This window comes from Triturus cristatus, chromosome 3_1, assembly GCF_964204655.1.
Source record: "Triturus cristatus chromosome 3_1, aTriCri1.1, whole genome shotgun sequence".
NCBI lineage: Eukaryota > Metazoa > Chordata > Amphibia > Caudata > Salamandridae > Triturus > Triturus cristatus.
The window spans coordinates 637,047,515-637,066,696 of NC_140583.1; the positions used below are offsets into that span (position 1 = coordinate 637,047,515).

At 46.5% G+C, this 19,182-nt stretch overlaps 1 protein-coding gene across 4 annotated transcripts in view; it reads left to right on the forward strand.

Annotated features, from left to right (window-relative positions):
* LCTL (lactase like) overlaps positions 1–19,182 on the forward strand; it is a 181,571-nt gene that overhangs the window by 116,890 nt on the left and 45,499 nt on the right. For all 4 annotated transcript variants that reach the window (XM_085644612.1, XM_085644614.1, XM_085644615.1 and 1 more), the window contains exons 9-10: positions 16,627–16,681; positions 17,228–17,389. In XM_085644612.1, the coding sequence (XP_085500738.1) occupies positions 16,627–16,681; positions 17,228–17,389 (217 nt within the window). The remainder of the gene's footprint in view (positions 1–16,626; positions 16,682–17,227; positions 17,390–19,182) is intronic.

The following is a 19,182-nucleotide window of genomic DNA, read 5'->3' on the forward strand; positions in this document are numbered from 1 at the left end:
GTGTTTCTACCACCTCCCCTGCCAGGTCGTTCTCCTTCCTGCTCCTTGCATCCTTCTTCATTGAAAAAAACACGACGTTGTACGTCTTGCAAGCTCATACCTGACTTCCTGCTGCTGTTTTCCGGCCTTGGGGGAGCCTGAGCGCTCACCAGCCCACCACTATCGCCATCACCACTGCTGGGCTCATGGGGAGGTTGGGAATACAACCCCCAGCCTGCTTTGCGGCGAGGACCCTGCCACCACACCCTGCCAGTGCCAGGAGGCGCTTAAAAATCGGCCAGGGCTCCCACAGCACAGGAGCTCATACCTGACTTACTGCTGCTGTTTTCCAGCCATGGGGGAGCCTGAGCGCTCACCAGCCCACCACAACCGCCATCACTGCTGCTGGGCTCATGGGGAGGTTGGCACCACAACCCCCAGTCTGCTTTGCGGCAAGGACGCCACCGCCACCGCACCTTGCCAGCGCCAGGAGGCGCTTAAAAATCGGCCAGAACTCCCGCAGCGCGGGCAAAGCCCGGGTCAATAGTGGGCCCTTCTGCGCCCGGTGGAGGCTGGGCTAGGCCACCCCCCTTTCAGGTTCTAAGTGGCATCTTGAACTCAGCGAGAACATGGGGTGCGTGTTGATTTAATCATCCCCTGAAAAGTAAACCTTGAGTTGCCATAATGGGAAAGCACACCACGCTACCACCCGCACGTCCGATCACTGATAGCATTAATAGCATGCTCGAGAGGGTGGTTAACATTGTTTCGGGTGAAATCGAACTTGCAGAGCGCTGTTTGGCACTAGGCACTGAGGGGCGAGCGGATATCGCCAAATTTAGAGGTTTAGCAACTAATCATGCACAAGACCTCCCCCGATCACAGTCCTATGGAACATGCCCTCATAAATCTCCAATTCCAAGCGGGAGCACAAGTGGGCCTGACACTGTTGAGTCACAGCCAGATATAGACATTGTTACACCTGCAGGAACTCCAGTTGCCAAACAAAAGAGGAACAACAGGAAGCCCAATTGTACTAAAAGGAAACAGCCCATCCGTACTGGTCCCTCTCGAATCTGTCTGTCCGCTTAGATACAGCTATTCTCAAGGATTGGCATATCTGGAATCTCTGATCCCCCCCGACACAGCACTTAATACACATTTTAGCTGCTCAATTGGTACACAGACTGAGGCGATACTGGACCTCGAGAACCTTGGGGACGCTATTGCCAATATTGCCTCTGTGATGGTGACCAAACAAATTAATGAATTTTTAGATATGAAATTTGCCCTATTACAGGATAGTATAGACAACCTGGCCTTATTCATAGGGGTCTGGCCAATCAGCAGGGAATGTACAAATTGTAGTAGATGAAGGGGGGGGGGGGGAGGTCCTACTGCTATAACGAGCGTCCCAAATAATGATATTCTACCCCTATTCCCAGAGCCCTGCAAGTAGCGTGTGTACTACATGCAGATAAGTCAGGGGATGTTTTCAACCCCTCTCTAACAGGCATGGCACCACATTTACTGTTGAACTGGTCACTACCTCCCAGCCCAATTCCACCCTGGGCAGTGTCAACAGACCTAACAGACCTTATGGTGCCCTTATGTGCTGGTGTTAGCAGGCGGAAAGAGAGATCAGAATGAGTCATGGGACCAATTACGCAACAAATGTGTGGACTGGCTATCGAGGAATAGGAGGTTCCACCCACTAGACATGAATAACATTATCATGGCACGCAGAGTTGGGTGGGTTGGTGCATCTACAAAACATTGAAGGGGACTGTATTGTAATCAATTTTCGTAGACCATCTATGGTGAGACACCTATTAAGAGCATGCGAGTCCACAACAATTAATAGCACCAATATATGTGTACTACCACTGGGCTATTTTTATAAACCACATTACTGTCCCCACACTAATGAGGTCCCACCACATTTAACAGGTTTTTGGCTAGACACCCAGGATTGACTTTCGCCATCCCTGGAATCCTCTGACCCCGATGCCGGACCGCCATCTCTCCCTCCAGCAAATGAGCCTACAAGCCCACACATACCAATAAAGGTCCTAGCCAGTCTAGACCTTCGCATTCTAAGCTGGAATGTTGCGGGGCTGCATTCCAAGCTGCATCAACCTGGCTGGTTAAAACTCATGAGAGAGCAGGATATCCTCTTGTTACAAGAAACTTGGGATACCCAAGATCTATTCATTGATGGGTTTGAATGCCACAACATCTTAGCAACAAGCCCTAAGCATGGTTGACCCTTTGGGGGACTATCGATTTGGGTAAACATCACTGCGGGCAGTAGCATTAAACCTGTATGCACTAATAATAACTTTCAAGCTATACTGTATAACGGGGGGGGGGGGGGGTTCTTTTTTTCTTTTACTTCACTTTTATAATAATGATTTTCCTTCCATACCAAATGGGAATTTCATAAACGTATTGGATTTTATTGCATCTATCCAAAAATCAAAAGACTGTTTTAAGACAACTGGAATCTGCCTATGAGTCGATTGTAACGCTAAATTACCCCAATCCTGGCCAAGTAATCAGCCTTGTAGCAGAGGAAAAAACTGCCATAGGGGTAAGGAATTAGTGGACCATTTGAATAACCATAACTTAATTAATGTCATGGAGATCGCTGCTATAACAAAAGATCATGTCCTCCCGGAGCCGACATTTAGAGGGAGGGGCTGTGCATCTATAATTGGTTACTTTTTCATTTCTCCTGTCTTAAAGGTTTGCCTGTTGAAAGCAGAAATTATTGCCACAACTTTTGGGGATCATAACCCAATCCAAATGGTGCTAAGATTATCCCCTGGCACCAATGCCCAAGACAGAATGTGGTGCCAGGAAATTATCACCTTCTACGGATAATCTAAGACTGGTGTGGCGGGGTGATAATAACACCAACTTATTCTGCACAATGGTCAGGGATAACTTGAGCCTTATTAACTCTTGTCTGTTGGCTCAGGACCCATACCCCGAGGTAATTAATGCTTTTACCAAACTTTGTGGAGCCATTAAATCCTTGCTATCAAAACCCACCACTACAGTGCAATGCGAACCTGAATGGTTTAATCGTGAATGCTCAGAGGCTAATAGGCAGGCACGTAATGTTCTGTCACATAGCCCAAGGTGTAATTCACTGGTTCAATTGTCAAGGCAGAAGTATAAGTCGGCTAACACTAAAAGGGAGGAAGAACTATTAAATGAGCACTGGGACGCGCTTGTTAATGCTGCTGGCCTAAAAAACAGGAATACATTTTGGTCTACTGTTAAAAATCTAAGAACAATGGGACAGCCATAAGCTGCAACATAACAGGTGCAACCTGGGGAAGTCATTTTCTACAATCCACCTAGTGCCTTCATTGGAACTCGACCTCTTTAAGCATAGGACCCCATGTAGGATCCCAATATCGATAACAGAGGTTGAGGAGGCCATCCGTCAGAGCGTGGGCAATAAAGCCCCAGGTCCAGATGGGTTACCCATTGACCTCATCAAACACAAACTTGATTTCTGGGCCCCACTACTGTTAAATATTTTTAATAATTTAACAAACGCTCCATTGCCAAAGTCATGGTCCACTAGTATCATTGTTCCAATTTTTAACAAGCATTTGCAATTCAATAAGTCTTGCATTTGCGAGAATTTAAGCTATTGGTATTGTAAATGACATTGCTTTTTATTTATATGTTTTGATAATTAACACATAAATAAAAGGCATAGTCATGCACAATGGCTATAGCTCAAACTCTTGTAAACGCGAGACCTATTCAAAGAAGCGGCCGCCATTGTCCCAGGCTGCTTAGAAAGTGAAAGCGTGCATGGCGCGCTAAATGTTGCTGGAAAGCATGTTGTGCCTGAAACTATTTAAAGAAAATAGTGCCTACAGACTGTAATAACCAAAGTAAAAGGTCCAGTCCTCATGGGAGGTTCCGAATGAAGGCAAGCCAGTACTAAGGCTGGACTAAGAGCCTATTAAAGAATCAGAAGCCAGCATTTACGGAGGACAATGACACAAGCCAATGACAAATATGGGGGGGGGGGAGAGTGGGCGGAGCTTCTATGCCATACTTCAATACATCATGGCTCGCAGAGCAGTGCATGCACTGCCCAGGCTCGACCTCACAAATCATAAACCAGGGGTTGACCATAAGCCATTGGTATTGTAAACAATATGTCTACGACAAAACACAGATAAAAGGTGTCTTTAGGCGACATCTAAAAATTAGAAGACTGAACAGAATGTTCCACCTGCATCGACCTTAATATCCAGATTATCAGACATTAACAAATGGATCACAATGTGGGCTGATAAAACATTTGCAGAGTGATGGTCGGTCACTATTGTGTAGAAGGAGGGGAAATGGAAACAAATGGAGGTCTTATGCTATGTGAGAAAGAAAATGTTTGTTTTCAAAGCTGGTGCCCCAACAAGATCCTGCGTGGGGCCGGCATGTACCTGTTTTCTTTGAAAGACTTCATGAAGGCAGTGCTTTAAATCGTCAGGTACTGTCCAGTTTGAAAAGGAGAGTACCTCTCTGTAGTATCCGTTTACAACATAACTACATGTTGTCTTGTATCTTTCTACTTGCTATCTTCATGGAATAAAGCATCTAGAAATACTACCTTCCTGAGTGGACCTTCATCACTACACTCTCCTTCTTAGCACTGCTACAAAAGATTTGATGGAAGCGTATGGCACTTTTAATGAGCAAACAGGTACTCGAAATAGTGAGTACCGGCCCTTCTATATTTCTATATAAAGCACTGCATAAAGGGGTGCAGTCGCAGCTAATCTACTTGTGCCCACTGCAAATCACACACTTCAGATTACAACAGGTGAGCATAATATTTATGGCTTGAAATAAAAACAATGTCAACAAAGTTCAGAAGTGACCTTTTGACTGCGGCCCGAGAACTAGAGAATTCTTGCCGAAGGGAGTAGAAAATACTTCTGGGGAAGGTAAAAGCTTATGCCCAAAACTGCCTCTGCTTACATGTAAATCAATCAAGAAAATACATTACTCCGATTTATTTTCAAAATCTCCCTCTTTGCAGCTTGAACTTGCCATATATGCTGCAGGCATGCTCCCGAGCTAATGCTTATTGATACAAGCATTGGCATAGCCAATAGGTCTCGCCTTTGGGACCTTATAAGTGTTTAGCCATGCAACAGTTGATGTTGTTGCACCAAGGATATTGTGCTAGATACCGAAACACTTATAAGGTCCCAAAGGAGAGACCTATTGGCTATGCCAATTCTGGTCTATATTTCCGCCGTTTTCAAGCATCCAAATGAATTTGTCACTATACCCACATTTTGTAAGGCTACCGTTGAAATCTCAATATCTGGACCCTGGGCAGCACGATGCATACAGCTGGTGGGCTGCAGAGGAATGCTTATGGACCGCTGTCACTTGGGATGATTGTTGAAAAGACATACGGCCATTTGGGTGCCTTTGCATACCGTGCATTTGCAAGTGAAGGAGTCACTGGCAAAACAGCATGTTCAACAAAACATCGTCTGGGCACATTTCACGAGTTTAGAGTCTATAGGTGGTTGTGGGCTTCATCAAATAGCGCCACACTGCTCTCCCTGGAGTAGGATATTGCCATCTGCACTTACAGGTTATCTGATGATGAATGATCTCACTGAGGGAAGGATTAACTCTTGAAAATGTGGAACTTCTCATGCACACTTAATTCTATGAGTTAGCATGTTCAATGTCTCCCAAGTTCAGTTAGTGAACTAAGTGTAGGGTTAAATTATCCATATTTCCCATGAAACACGCTCTTGGTGGAAGCTTGGTGTGAATTTATACGTGATGTATTGAGTGTCTCATTATTATGAAATCTGTTTATTGGCATTTTTTTAGTATAGACATAGCACATGTCATAAATGGAACATCTCACAGGCAATGAGTCAGTTACTCGGAGGAGTCCCCGCCAGTTGTGAGTACAGCGAACCACAGGATCAAACGCCACCCCCATGTGCGAAGCAAGATAAAACTTATAGGTCTCAGGACCACCGCCCACATTTAAACAGTTCCATAGAACAACAAAAAGAAAGAGGCAAAACAACAGATCTCATGAGCTTCATGTTCACAAGTTTAAAATCATGGTAACCTTAATAAATACAAATAGTGGTTGAGTACCAAAAAAAACCCTCATGGAAGGTTATAAGCAGGCAGGTAGCAGGTAGACTATCTGCTCATGTCTCCGCCTGTTTCAACGGCTATGGGCCTTGCTTGATCATAGCTATACTTGCCTGGCTGCATCCTGATGCTTGCTGTGTGTGCATGACTGCAGGAAGTGGCTTCTGTGAATTTTATCCCATGCCTTTGATAACTGTGCAAAGTCGTTGATATTTGCAATTCTGTGTTTGAAATTGTAGTAAAAAAATCTTAGAAAATAGGTTTTGCTAGAGAAAAAAGCCACAAATCCACTTTTTGCAGATTTGGTTATTATTAGAATAAGTAAGCCATCGTTCTAGTTTGAAAAAAAACATCCTGGATTTTTTTTTCATATTTACTTTATGAGGGTGAATTTGATTGAACAAATTTGGCAGAGATGCAAGAGAGAGAAAATATGAAACAAGTCACAAATCAATGGCAGTTGAAAATGATGAATTTTGCTTGTGCACACCGTGGAACTACAATGTCATACACACATCACAACTACACCACCATACTAGGCCTTGAATAACCATCTGCTTTTTCTTAGAGCGCACATCCACACTTGACCCCTCTCTTACTGCGAGCCCCAAGAAGTGGACATTTTCAAATGGATGTTTGTGCACTTGTCCTCTTCTGTGTCTCAGTTACAGATATATTCTCCCATGTTAGCCCTCGTAGGATTCCTGTCATGCACACCTACTGGGCGATGTGTGCCAGTGTTCACTTACAGGAAGCTGCGCTCTACTCTGGGACCAAAGATTGTTCTTGTACAATATAGGCCACTACAAGGACATATCTAAACAACCTTTTGTCCCCCTACAAGTCCTCCCCCCATTGGCCAGAACCCTCATGAAAGAAGCTATGGCAGTCCTTTTCTAGCCGGAACTTCATCCACAGCAAGGCCTTCCGGTTTGCTGCTTACATAAACTTCATGTCAAATCCGACTACACAGCATGAAACAAGCTTTCTCCTCTTCCCATAAGCTATGAAGAGTTTCTTTCAGGGAGCAGCACCTGCTCCAAGACTGAAAGAGCTGCATTCAAGTGACACAAAAGAGAAGAAAAATAACCCTGCACTGATCCTCAGCTTTCAGTCTCCGGGCTGTCGTCATCCAGGTACTGCGGAGCCTCCCTGAGAGATATCACTGTCACACTCTGAATGTCTCTTGCCGCATGGTCTCAAACTAAGAACAAGCCCGCGAGTGGTGCGCGCGCGCCACAGCGAGCGTTCTGTTATTTTTAATTATTGTACCCGTGTCTGGGCACGATAATTGAAAACAGATGTGGCCTGTGTGGGTAACCGACACCAATAGGCCGTGGGTGGAGCAAAGGCGGGACATGCACCCGTCTTTGCCCAATTGCGTGCTGTCTTTCTCAGAAAAACGCACGCAAAGCCCAATAGCCCTGTAACGAAAGCTGACCACACCCACGAGCGTGTGGTCAGCTTTCAGAAGCCCCTACAAGAAGTCTAGGGCTGCGCGAGCAGTGCTGCACACTGCAACCCTAGGCGCGAGACCTAAAAAGGGTGACCGCTCGCAACCGAGCTGCTACAGGCTGATTTCCCGAATAGGTAACACCCTCAATGGTGGTAGAATCCCGAGGGACCTCCCCCCTCTGCTGTGCACGGCGCTCCAGTGCTGAAAAGCAGCGCTGCAATATAGGAATTCCACTGATGGACGGCAGGCTCACTGAGCGTATGATAACACCGTGGCTGGATGCAGGGATTAGTACAGTGGCGGATCTGTTTGGGGATGGGACACTGCTGGATCACGATACGTTTGTTAATGAAACGGGAGCCCCGGCGCACTTATATTTATTACATGCTGCACTGTTCCAATATATAAAAACGCACTGGGCCCCACGGAGACAGGAATCCCCACTCATGATCTGGTCAAGATGCTTTACTACATGGGCAGAGGCAGACACCTTATTAGGTGGCTCTATACTGGTTTGCACTCTCATACAATGGTTGCTCTGGATTCAATGCGGGCGGCATGGAATGGGGATATAGACAGGGACTTAGCAGATAAGGAGTGGGCGAGTGTTCTTGAACACCCCAAAAAAGCTTCCAGGAATGCGAAATTCAAATGTATTCAGACTATGGTTCTCCACCGGGCTTATCTTACTCCACATAAATTGGATAAAATATTCCCACAGACGCAGCATTGTTGTCCAAGATGTTTATTGGAGGGGGCGGACCTGCTTCATATGCTATGGACTTGTCTGAAAGTGCGGGGGTACTGGGACACTGTTAGGGACATGACTGGTGGCGCCGCACACCGTGAAATATTAAACACTGCAGAGGAATGTATATTAGGCCTACACAAACAGGTGTCCAAACACAAAGTACAATATCGATTTATTGACCTGGCGCTTATGTTAGCGATACGTGCCATCACTATGCGATGGAAGTCGCGGAAACCACCCACTATATTCACATGGCATAGTGAGCTGCTGCGCTGGGCCAGTGCAGAGAGTGCTGCTTTGCGTAGAGAGGAATTTAGGGGCTTACGCAAGACCCCAATAGCATTGGAATGGGATATTATGCTTGAGGCCCTAAAATCAGTTGACATTTATCAGTAAACCCCTGGACTCACAAAGTTGAATGCACAGTAGGACACCCATTCCCCGAATGACAAGAAACATGCAATGGTTTTGTCTACAAATGCATAACTTTTATAAGAGCCTACAAAATTTGTTATAATGTACTTATGATTTTCTGTATGTACATGGGATCGGAGGGTTGGGGTGGTGGGAGTTGGGGACACGTTTGTTAGATCATCACTCATGATCATAGCCATAGTTAAGATATTTGCTTCCGTACCCAGATGATAATGGACGTTTATGATATGGCCAACATCACCGGCTATGCTGGTTCGTAGACTCTATAAGATATCACTATTTATCTGTTTCCTGTAAATGGTAATGGTCTTAGGATTACAATACAATAGCAACATAACTAATGATGTATGTTATCCTGAATGTGAATATGGCTATATATGATGCGCAACATGGCGATGACATGTAAATGTTTTACAAAAATCAATAAAACTATGTTTAAAAAAAAAAAGGAAATAGATAACACACTCAAAATTTTAGGTAGAGTTTTATATAATAAAATTTTAACTTGGGCTGAGGATAATTACATTTTAGAGCAATGCCAATTAGGATTTAGGAGTAAAGTAGGCACGAATGAACAGTGTTTAAATCTCAACTTGATCATTGGGAAATACACTATAGCACAGCACTCGCCACTTTATTTAGCTTTTATGTATTATATATGTCCATTCTTTTAGCATACGGATTGGACGAGGCCCTTGTGAACTTTTATAAACAACCTCAATGGACCGCACTCCGCTAGCTCCTCCTCCGGGTCGCCCCAAGGGAAGCTGGTACATGAAGTTCTTGAGTGGTTCACCCCAGTGGGTGCAAGTAAGTACTTGTTGAACTGATGATCTCTGATGGAGTTCTTGAGTGGTTCACCCCAGTGGGTGCAAGTAAGTACTTGTTGAACTGATGATCTCTAGACCCGATACATGTACCGGGTTTTAAAATATCGCCCGAGACATGGCTCGGGTTTCGGGATAACTTCCCTCCTCAGTAGAGAAAATAGTTAGGGGTGGAAGAGAGGGCCGCCAAGCAACCGTCAAGGGCCTCAGTGCCCGCACAGGCACGCAGGTGCGTCGTCCAGGAGCTCGTCAGCTCAAAGCTCGACGGAGCCATTTTTATAAACAACCGCAATGGACCGCACTCCGCTAGCTCCTCCTCCGGGTCTCCCCAAGGGAAGCTGGTACATGAAGTTCTTGAGTGGTTCACCCCAGTGGGTGCAAGTAAGTACTTGTTGAACTGATGATCTCTGATGGAGTTCTTGAGTGGTTCACCCCAGTGGGTGCAAGTAAGTACTTGTTGAACTGATGATCTCTAGACCCGATACATGTCCCGGGTTTTAAAATATCGCCCGAGACATGGCTCGGGTTTCGGGATAACTTCCCTCCTCAGTAGAGAAAATAGTTAGGGGTGGAAGAGAGGGCCGCCAAGCAACCGTCAAGGGCCTCAGTGCCCGCACAGGCACGCAGGTGCGTCGTCCAGGAGCTCGTCAGCTCAAAGCTCGAAGGAGCCATTTTTATAAACAACCGCAATGGACCGCACTCCGCTAGCTCCTCCTCCGGGTCGCCCCAAGGGAAGCTGGTACATGAAGTTCTTGAGTGGTTCACCCCAGTGGGTGCAAGTAAGTACTTGTTGAACTGATGATCTCTGATGGAGTTCTTGAGTGGTTCACCCCAGTGGGTGCAAGTAAGTACTTGTTGAACTGATGATCTCTAGACCCGATACATGTCCCGGGTTTTAAAATATCGCCCGAGACATGGCTCGGGTTTCGGGATAACTTCCCTCCTCAGTAGAGAAAATAGTTAGGGGTGGAAGAGAGGGCCGTCAAGCAACCGTCAAGGGCCTCAGTGCCCGCACAGGCACGCAGGTGCGTCGTCCAGGAGCTCGTCAGCTCAAAGCTCGAAGGAGCCATTTTTATAAACAACCGCAATGGACCGCACTCCGCTAGCTCCTCCTCCGGGTCGCCCCAAGGGAAGCTGGTACATGAAGTTCTTGAGTGGTTCACCCCAGTGGGTGCAAGTAAGTACTTGTTGAACTGATGATCTCTAGACCCGATACATGTCCCGGGTTTTAAAATATCGCCCGAGACATGGCTCGGGTTTCGGGATAACTTCCCTCCTCAGTAGAGAAAATAGTTAGGGGTGGAAGAGAGGGCCGCCAAGCAACCGTCAAGGGCCTCAGTGCCCGCACAGGCACGCAGGTGCGTCGTCCAGGAGCTCGTCAGCTCAAAGCTCGAAGGAGCCATTTTTATAAACAACCGCAATGGACCGCACTCCGCTAGCTCCTCCTCCGGGTCGCCCCAAGGGAAGCTGGTACATGAAGTTCTTGATTGGTTCACCCCAGTGGGTGCAAGTAAGTACTTGTTGAACTGATGATCTCTGATGGAGTTCTTGAGTGGTTCACCCCAGTGGGTGCAAGTAAGTACTTGTTGAGCTGATTATCTCTGATGGAGTTCTTGAGTGGTTCACCCCAGTGGGTGCAAGTAAGTACTTGTTGAACTGATGATCTCTAGACCCGATACATGTCCCGGGTTTTAAAATATCACCCGAGACATGGCTCGGGTTTCGGGATAACTTCCCTCCTCAGTAGAGAAAATAGTTAGGGGTGGAAGAGAGGGCCGCCAAGCAACCGTCAAGGGCCTCAGTGCACTTTTAGCCTGAAGGCACGGGTCAGGATTGGTGGCGGGGGTGAGGTGTCTAATGATATTAATGTAAGTAGAGGGGTCACGCAAAGGTGTGTTTTAGCCCCCCTTCTTTTTATCATTTATATTAATAATCTGCACAAACTCACCGATGATGTACTCAGAATCCAAGGTAAAACCCTCCCTGTGCTGTGCTTCTATACGCAGAGGATGCGGTTTTGATTGGACGCACACCCAATGCACTACACACGTTAGTACGGGGATTCACGGACTTTATGAATTTATAATGTCCTGCGGGCCAATGAAATACTCCTTAAGCTCTATATCTATGGGTGATCAAAAAATTAACTTGCACTAGTACTTTCCCATACTTGGGGTTGGTCTTTGCTGCGAATGGCACCTGGTCTGAACATGTGGTGTTTTGTAAGAACAAGTTCTCAAAGTCCACCAATTCTATCCTCAGCCTTCCCCGCCCAAAAAGATCTTGGGCAAATTTAGCGATTTTAAAGATTTTTAAATCCCAGTGCATACCCATAGCAAGTTAGCAACCTACGGCGCAGAGGTTTGGGGCATTGCTAAAAGCCCCAGTGTTCAACAAGAGGAAAACAGATTCTGTAGAAAGCTTCTGGGTGCACCAATCTCCACTCCTCAGTATATATGCCTTAGCGAACTAAAACTAAGTTATATTGAAGATTTTATAAGGGCACGCCACGCATTGTTTTTGCTAGCCATAATGAAAAATCCAGCAACATCTCTCACCAGGGAGATAATAGATGATTGCATCAGCTGTGAGAAAGGAATGGATATCCCATGGCTTGCTGGGGTAAACAAAAGCCTGAAAATTGTTAATTTTGAAGGGTTGTTTTTAAGCCGAAACACAGCGGAGATTGTAGGTAAAAAGGTTCTTAGGTCAGCACTGTATGCACTTTATAGCGCGGAAAGACTAGAGAGGGAATCAAAGAAACCAACTGTTGCCAACTTTATACCCATTGAGTGAACTGAAAATTGCTTGCCCAGCTATATTACCTTACCTAAGTCGCATTGGGAGAAGGGACTTCTTTTCCATTTAAGGGCTGGGACTTTAAAATACTTGCTCTGTTTTCCCCTTGGGTATAATGCAAAACTCGATTCCCTGCCATGCCCATGTGATGGACAGAGTGGATAAACACTTTTACATTTCTTATTTTTTTGCAAGTACTACATAAAATATGCACAATGGCTGTTAATACCGTTTTTAAAAAAAAAAGTGTTACCTATCCAATTAGCTGATGCATTTAGTAGTATACTCAAATTGGAAAATTATGAATTGATTCTGCGTGTTGGCACTTTTTTGCGAATAGCTACAGGGGCTCGCAAAACGATGTGTAAGCCATGAAGTCCACCTCTACCTTGTTCTTAACACTATGAATTTTTGACTGTACTACTGGAATTGTTTTTATTGTGAAGTCCATCTGTCTCTTTTTCCTTACACTATGAACTTCTGATCACGCTATTATAATTGTGATTTTAATCTTTGTATGTGCTCTACTTTTACGGATATGGTGTTATCCGAATAAAGTCTTTTGGATTGGATTGGAAATTAATATTCATGGCTGTTTTGTCGAGACATCCTAATCATATTTACTGTGCATATTGTTGATGTCATTTCCTGTTGGTAGCGCCAAGAGACGGTTTTATTTAAAGTGTGTTCTGCACAAACTAAATTGACAAAAATTAGGCATTGGGCTAGCAACCATACTGTCATCGTGGAATTACATTGACAGTATATTAAAGCCTCAAATACTCTCTATAATTGGCCATGGAGGGATTTAATGGAGGACTATTGGAAACACCATTCATTACATGTTCGAAGGGTGTCTTTATGGCATCATTCAAATAACTGGGGAAAAGTGTGGCGATAAGAGATATTGAATATACAGTTCATCTTCCTGATGTTCCAACCTCCGTAAGGACAGCTGTCCTACATTTAGATCTAGTAAGGAGTTCAGATCATTATGGTGCATACTTATGATCAGATCGTTTCTTTGTAGAAATAGAGGTGGGACCTAAGAACCCAAAAGATCACCCCTGCCACCTCTTTCTAAAGCGCACTATCCCTTCAAGAGCACGAACACGTAATGACTCGTGGGAGGTGCCACTCCACCACGTAGATGCGAGGGTGGAAGTAAGGGAGGGCTGGGTAATGAATCTTCACAGGCCTCCTTTTATGGAGAATCCAGAGTGCAACCACACACACCAATGGATATTCTGTTATTCTGAAATGATAACAGCTTATAACTGACCCGGGAAGGAGACTGGCATGAGGTAACAAGGAATGCAGGAGACTGGCATGAGGTAACAAGGAAGGAAGGAGACTGGCATAAGGTAACAAGGAAGGAAGGAGACTGGCATGAGGTAACAAGGAAGGAGACTGGCATGAGGTAACAAGGAGAGAAGGAGACTGGCATGTGGTAACAAGGAAGGAAGGAGACTGGCATTGGGTAACAAGGAAGGAAGGAGACTGACATGGAGTTACAAGGATGGAAGGTGGGTATGGGGTAACAAGGAAGGAAGGAGACTGGCATGGGGTAACACGGAAGGAGACTGGCATGGGGTAACAAGGAAAGGAGGAGATTGGCATGGGCAAACAAGGAAGGAAGGAGACTGGCGTGGGGTAACAAGGAAGGAGAGTGGCATGGGGTAACAATGAAGGAAGGAGACTGGCTTGGGGTAATAAGGAAGGAAGGAGTCTGGCATGGAGTAACAAGGAAGGAAGGAGGGCATGGGGTAACACGGAAGGAAGGAGACTGGCATGGGGTAACAAGGAAAGAAGGAGACTGGCATTGGGTAACAAGGAACGAAAGTGCCTGGCATGGGGTAACAAGGAAGGAGCCTGGCATGGGGTAACAATGAAAGAAGGAGACTGGCTTGGGGTAATAAGGAAGGAAGGAGTCTGGCATGGAGTAACAAGGAAGGAAGGAGGGCATGGGGTAACAAGGAAGGAAGCAGACTGGCATGGGTTAACACGGAAGGAAGGAGACTGGCATGGGGTAACAAGGAAAGAAGGAGACTGGCATTGGGTAACAAGGAAGGAAGGTGACTGGCATGGGGTAACAAGGAATTAAGGAGACTGGCATGGGGTGACAAGGAAGGAAGGAGACTGGCATGGGGTAACAATGAAGGAGACTGGCATGGGGTAACACGGAAGGAGACTGGCATGGGGTAACACAGAAGGAGACTGGCATGGGGTAACAAGGAAGGAGACTGGCATGGGGTAACGAGAAAGTGACTGGCATGGGGTAACAAGGAAGGAGACTGGCATGGGGTAACGAGGAAGTGACTGGCATGGGGTAACAAGGAAGGAGACTGGCATGGGGTAACAAGGAAGGAGACTGGCATGGGGCAACAAGGAAGGAGACTGGCATGGGGCAACAAGGAAGGAGACTGGCATGGGGCAACAAGGAAGGAGAATGGCATGGGGTAATGAGGAAGGAAGGTGACTGGCATTGGGTTAACGAGGAAGGAAGGAGACTGGCATTAGGAAGGAAGGAGACTGGCATGGGGTAACAAGGAAGGAAGGAGACTGGCATGGGGTAACAAGGAAGGAAGGAGACTGGCATGGGGTAACAAGGAAGGAAGAAGACTGGCATGCGGTAACAAGGAAGGAAGGAGAATGGCATGGGGTAACAATGAAGGAAGGAGACTGGCTTGGGGTAATAAGGAAGGAAGGAGTCTGGCATGGAGTAACAAGGAAGGAAGGAGGGCATGGGGTAACAACGAAGGAAGGAGACTGGCATGGGGTAACACGGAAGGAAGGAGACTGGCATGGGGTAACAAGGAAAGAAGGAGACTGGCATGGGGTAACAAGGAAAGAAGGAGACTGGCATTGGGTAACAAGGAAGGGAGGGGACTGGCATGGGGTAACAAGGAATTAAGGAGACTGGCATGGGGTGACAAGGAAGGAAGGAGACTGGCATGGGGTAACAAGGAAGGAGACTGGCATGGGGTAACATGGAAGGAGACTGGTATGGGGTAACAAGGAATGAGACTGGCATGAGGTAACAAGGAAGGGAGGAGATTGGCATGGGCAAACAAGGAAGGAAGGAGACTGGCATGGGGTAACAAGGAAGGAGACTGGCATGGGGTAACGAGGAAGGAAGGTGACTGGCATGGGGTAACAAGGAAGGAGACTGGCATGGGGTAACAAGGAAGGAGATTGGCATGGGGTAACAAGGAAGGAGACTGGCATGGGGCAACAAGGAAGGAGACTGGCATGGGGTAAGGAGGAAGGAAGGAGAGCGGCATTGGGTTACCGAGGAAGTAAGGTGACTGGCATTGGGTTAACGAGGAAGGAAGGAGACTGGCATTAGGTAGCAAGGAAGGAAGGAGACTGGCATGGGGTAACAAGAAAGGAGACTGGCATGGGGTAACCAGGAAGGAAGGAGACTGGCATGCGGTAACAAGGAAGAAAGGAGACTGGCATGGGGTAACAAGCAAGGAGACTGACATGGGGTAACAAGGAAGTAGACTGGCATGGGGTAACAAGGAAGGAAGGAGCCTGGCATGGAGTAGCCAGGAAGGAAGGAGGGCATGGGGTAACGAGGAAGGAAGGAGACTGGCATGGGGTAACAAGGAAGGAGACTGGCATGGGGTAACAAGGAAGGAAGGAGACTGGCATGGGGTAACAAGGAAGGAAGGAGACTGGCATGCGGTAACAAGGAAGAAAGGAGACTGGCATGGGGTAACAAGCAAGGAGACTGGCATGGGGTAACAAGGAAGGAGACTGGCATGGGTAACAAGGAAGGAGACTGGCATGGGGTAACAAGGAAGGAAGGAGCCTGGCATGGAGTAACCAGGAAGGAAGGAGGGCATGGGGTAACGAGGAAGGAAGGAGACTGGCATGGGGTAACATGGAAGGAGACTGGCATGGGGTAACAAGGAAGGAAGGAGACTGACATGGGGTATCAAGGAAAGAGTCTAGCATGGGGTAACACGGAAGGAAGGAGACTGGCATGGGGTAACAATAAAAGAAGGAGACTGGCATTGGGTAACAAGGAAGGAAGGTGACTGGCATGGGGTAACAAGGAAGGAAGGAGACTGGCATGGGGATAACAAGTTAAAGAGAAACTCCATCGGCCAAAGAGTGAGCGCACATATGCCAGACAATGATGCTCGGTGCAGATACCTTGTTAATTTCAATATTTCACATTTTCTCATTTGAACTTCTAGGCTCATGCAAAGGTCTGGCACACTTACAACAAGCAATGGCGCAGCAAGCAAAGAGGTAAGAGAAAGCATGGCAGAGGTGTGCACCCTGGGTGAACTACCAGCTCGTATTGCCTACTTAGCAAAGAAGGTTATGTCTTACTGGCTATGCCCGCTATACTCTACCAGTAACACAAGGTATTGGCCCAAACTAGCAGTGATCCACAACTGACCCACAGGAGGCAGACTTTTGCCAAACAAAATGACTGGCAAAAGCAGCTTTTAACCATACCTGACCAACAGGTCTTACTGGCTGTCCCAGCCAGTGACATAAGGGACTCGGCCCTATTGGCTTCTATTTACTTGTCAATAACAAAGACAAAACCTTACTATCTGTAATTTACCACTGATTGAAGGGGTGGGGCAGGATTTCCTGCCTGTTGGCTACTGCTGATCGACAGGAGCCAGGCTTTATTATGTTATTGATCATGGGGCAAGAAAAGCTGCATGTCAACAGGATTACTTTTTGTAATAGTTAAACACCCAAGAGATGATGCCTGAGTGCATGCCGCCCACCTTCCTCCGAGTTATCCTGGACTGATCCCAGTTTGCTCTCTGCTTGCAGGCATGGTGGGGATTTCTTTGACCAGCGACTGGGGAGAGCCAGTGGACATGAACAACCAGAAGGACATAGAAGCCGCTGAGCGCTACATGCAGTTCTATCTGGGCTGGTTTGCAAATACGCTTTATAATGGAGACTATCCTGAAGTGATGAAGGACTACATAGGTGAGTATACTGTGGAGAACGGATACTGGATGTGGTGAGAGGCAAAACAGCCTTCGCCTGATGTCAGCAGGGCAATGAGTTACTCAGACCAATCTTTTGCCTTTAGGGGCTCCCCTTGTCAACCCTATGGCGTGAGACATGCGTTTCAGGTCTGCTAGCTCAGGGTATAAAAAAAGCCCACATTATTAGGTCGAGCCTAGCGTTGCAGCGCATGCTCTGCTCGCTTTGCGAGGCATGCTCTAGTCGGGTATGTTTTAGAAGTGGTGTGGAAGACCCGCCCATATTTTTCATTGGCTGGCGTCATCATCGTTGGTAAACGCTGGCTTCCGATTGATAATGAGGCTTCTTAGTCACTCCTTGTTACCGCTCTGTCTCCTTTTGTGACCGCCCATCAGGACTGGATCTTTTACCTGCGGTGTTACACTGTCTCCTTCATTAGTCGGTAAGCTCTATATTTTTTTCACAATGGCGACCGCTTGTCTGGTATTTGTATTCGGGGTTTTGGCGTGCGCGTCTGTAGAGTGTGAGAACCAGGTCAGCAGTGCCGCTCTAGAGCCAGAGAACAAGGTCAGCAGAGCTGCTGTAGAGCCAGAAACCCAGGTCAGCAGAGCCACTCTAGAACCAGAGAACCAGGTCAGCAGAGCCGTTGTAGAGCCAGAGAACCAGGTCAGCAGAGCCGTTGTAGAGCCAGAGAACCAAGTCAGCAGAGCTGCTGTAGAGCCAGAGAACCAAGTCGGCAGAGCTGCTGTAGAGCCAGAGAACCAGGTCAGCAGTGCTGCTGTAGAGCCAGAGAACCAGGTCAGAAGAGCTGCTCTAAAGCCAGAGAACCAGGACAGAACAGGTGCTGCAGGGACGGGAGGGGTACAAACGTAATCAGACACAGAAGAGGTGCAATGATGCAGCATACTATGGCACATTCTGGCGCAATATTTTGCTATTTTGTCATTTTACAACACAGTAGTACTGTCTGGGCAAACGTTTCTCCTCATTAGCAGCACTCTAACAACCGAATACAGCTGTACGCAATGGAATGGTGACAGTTAATCTTTGCAAAGCGTCTGTCCCCCCGGGAACCACAGCTGATGCTGTTTAAAGCCTCTTTTGATCCAGCTGAGCTACAATCACTGTTTGCAACTGATACAGAAGGCAAGAGTGGAAAATATGTAAATACTCAGAGAACGCGGCAGACAAAATATTGCGTTATTTCAGTGGTTCTGCCTATGAGCAAAGACTTGTAGTGTAATGGCCTTGATTTACTGACTGTGTTGTAAATCCATTGAACTGTCCCCCAGAAGAAAATTTGGGCAAAAAATAACCTCGAAGAACTGATTCTGTGGTACTGATAAAGTAAGGGTAAAAGTGGAGGCCATGCAAGGTCAAGAAGGAATGGGCAGTTCTGGGCAAGATTGTTAATCTCCTGGTAGGGATTCCAATGCAGGGTAGCTGGGATGAAACAAGCATTTGCAATGCAAAAGGTCTCTCATTTACGCGAGTTGAAGCTATTGGCATTGTAAATGACAATGTATTTTATTTATGTTTAAAAACTAAACTAAATAAAAGGCATTGTCATTTACAATGCAAATAGCTCAAATAGCTCAAACTTGCATAAATGCGAGACCTATTGCATTGCAAATGCTTGTTATTTTCCTACAGCAAAAGCCACCCTCAACTGGTGGTTGAGGGGGAGACAATGTGGGAGTCAGTGCCAGGTATGTCTACTGTTCCTATGAAACACCTCTAGAGGTCACTTCTTCAGTGCAGGTGATCAGCCTTGTTGGGCCTTGAGCAGACCA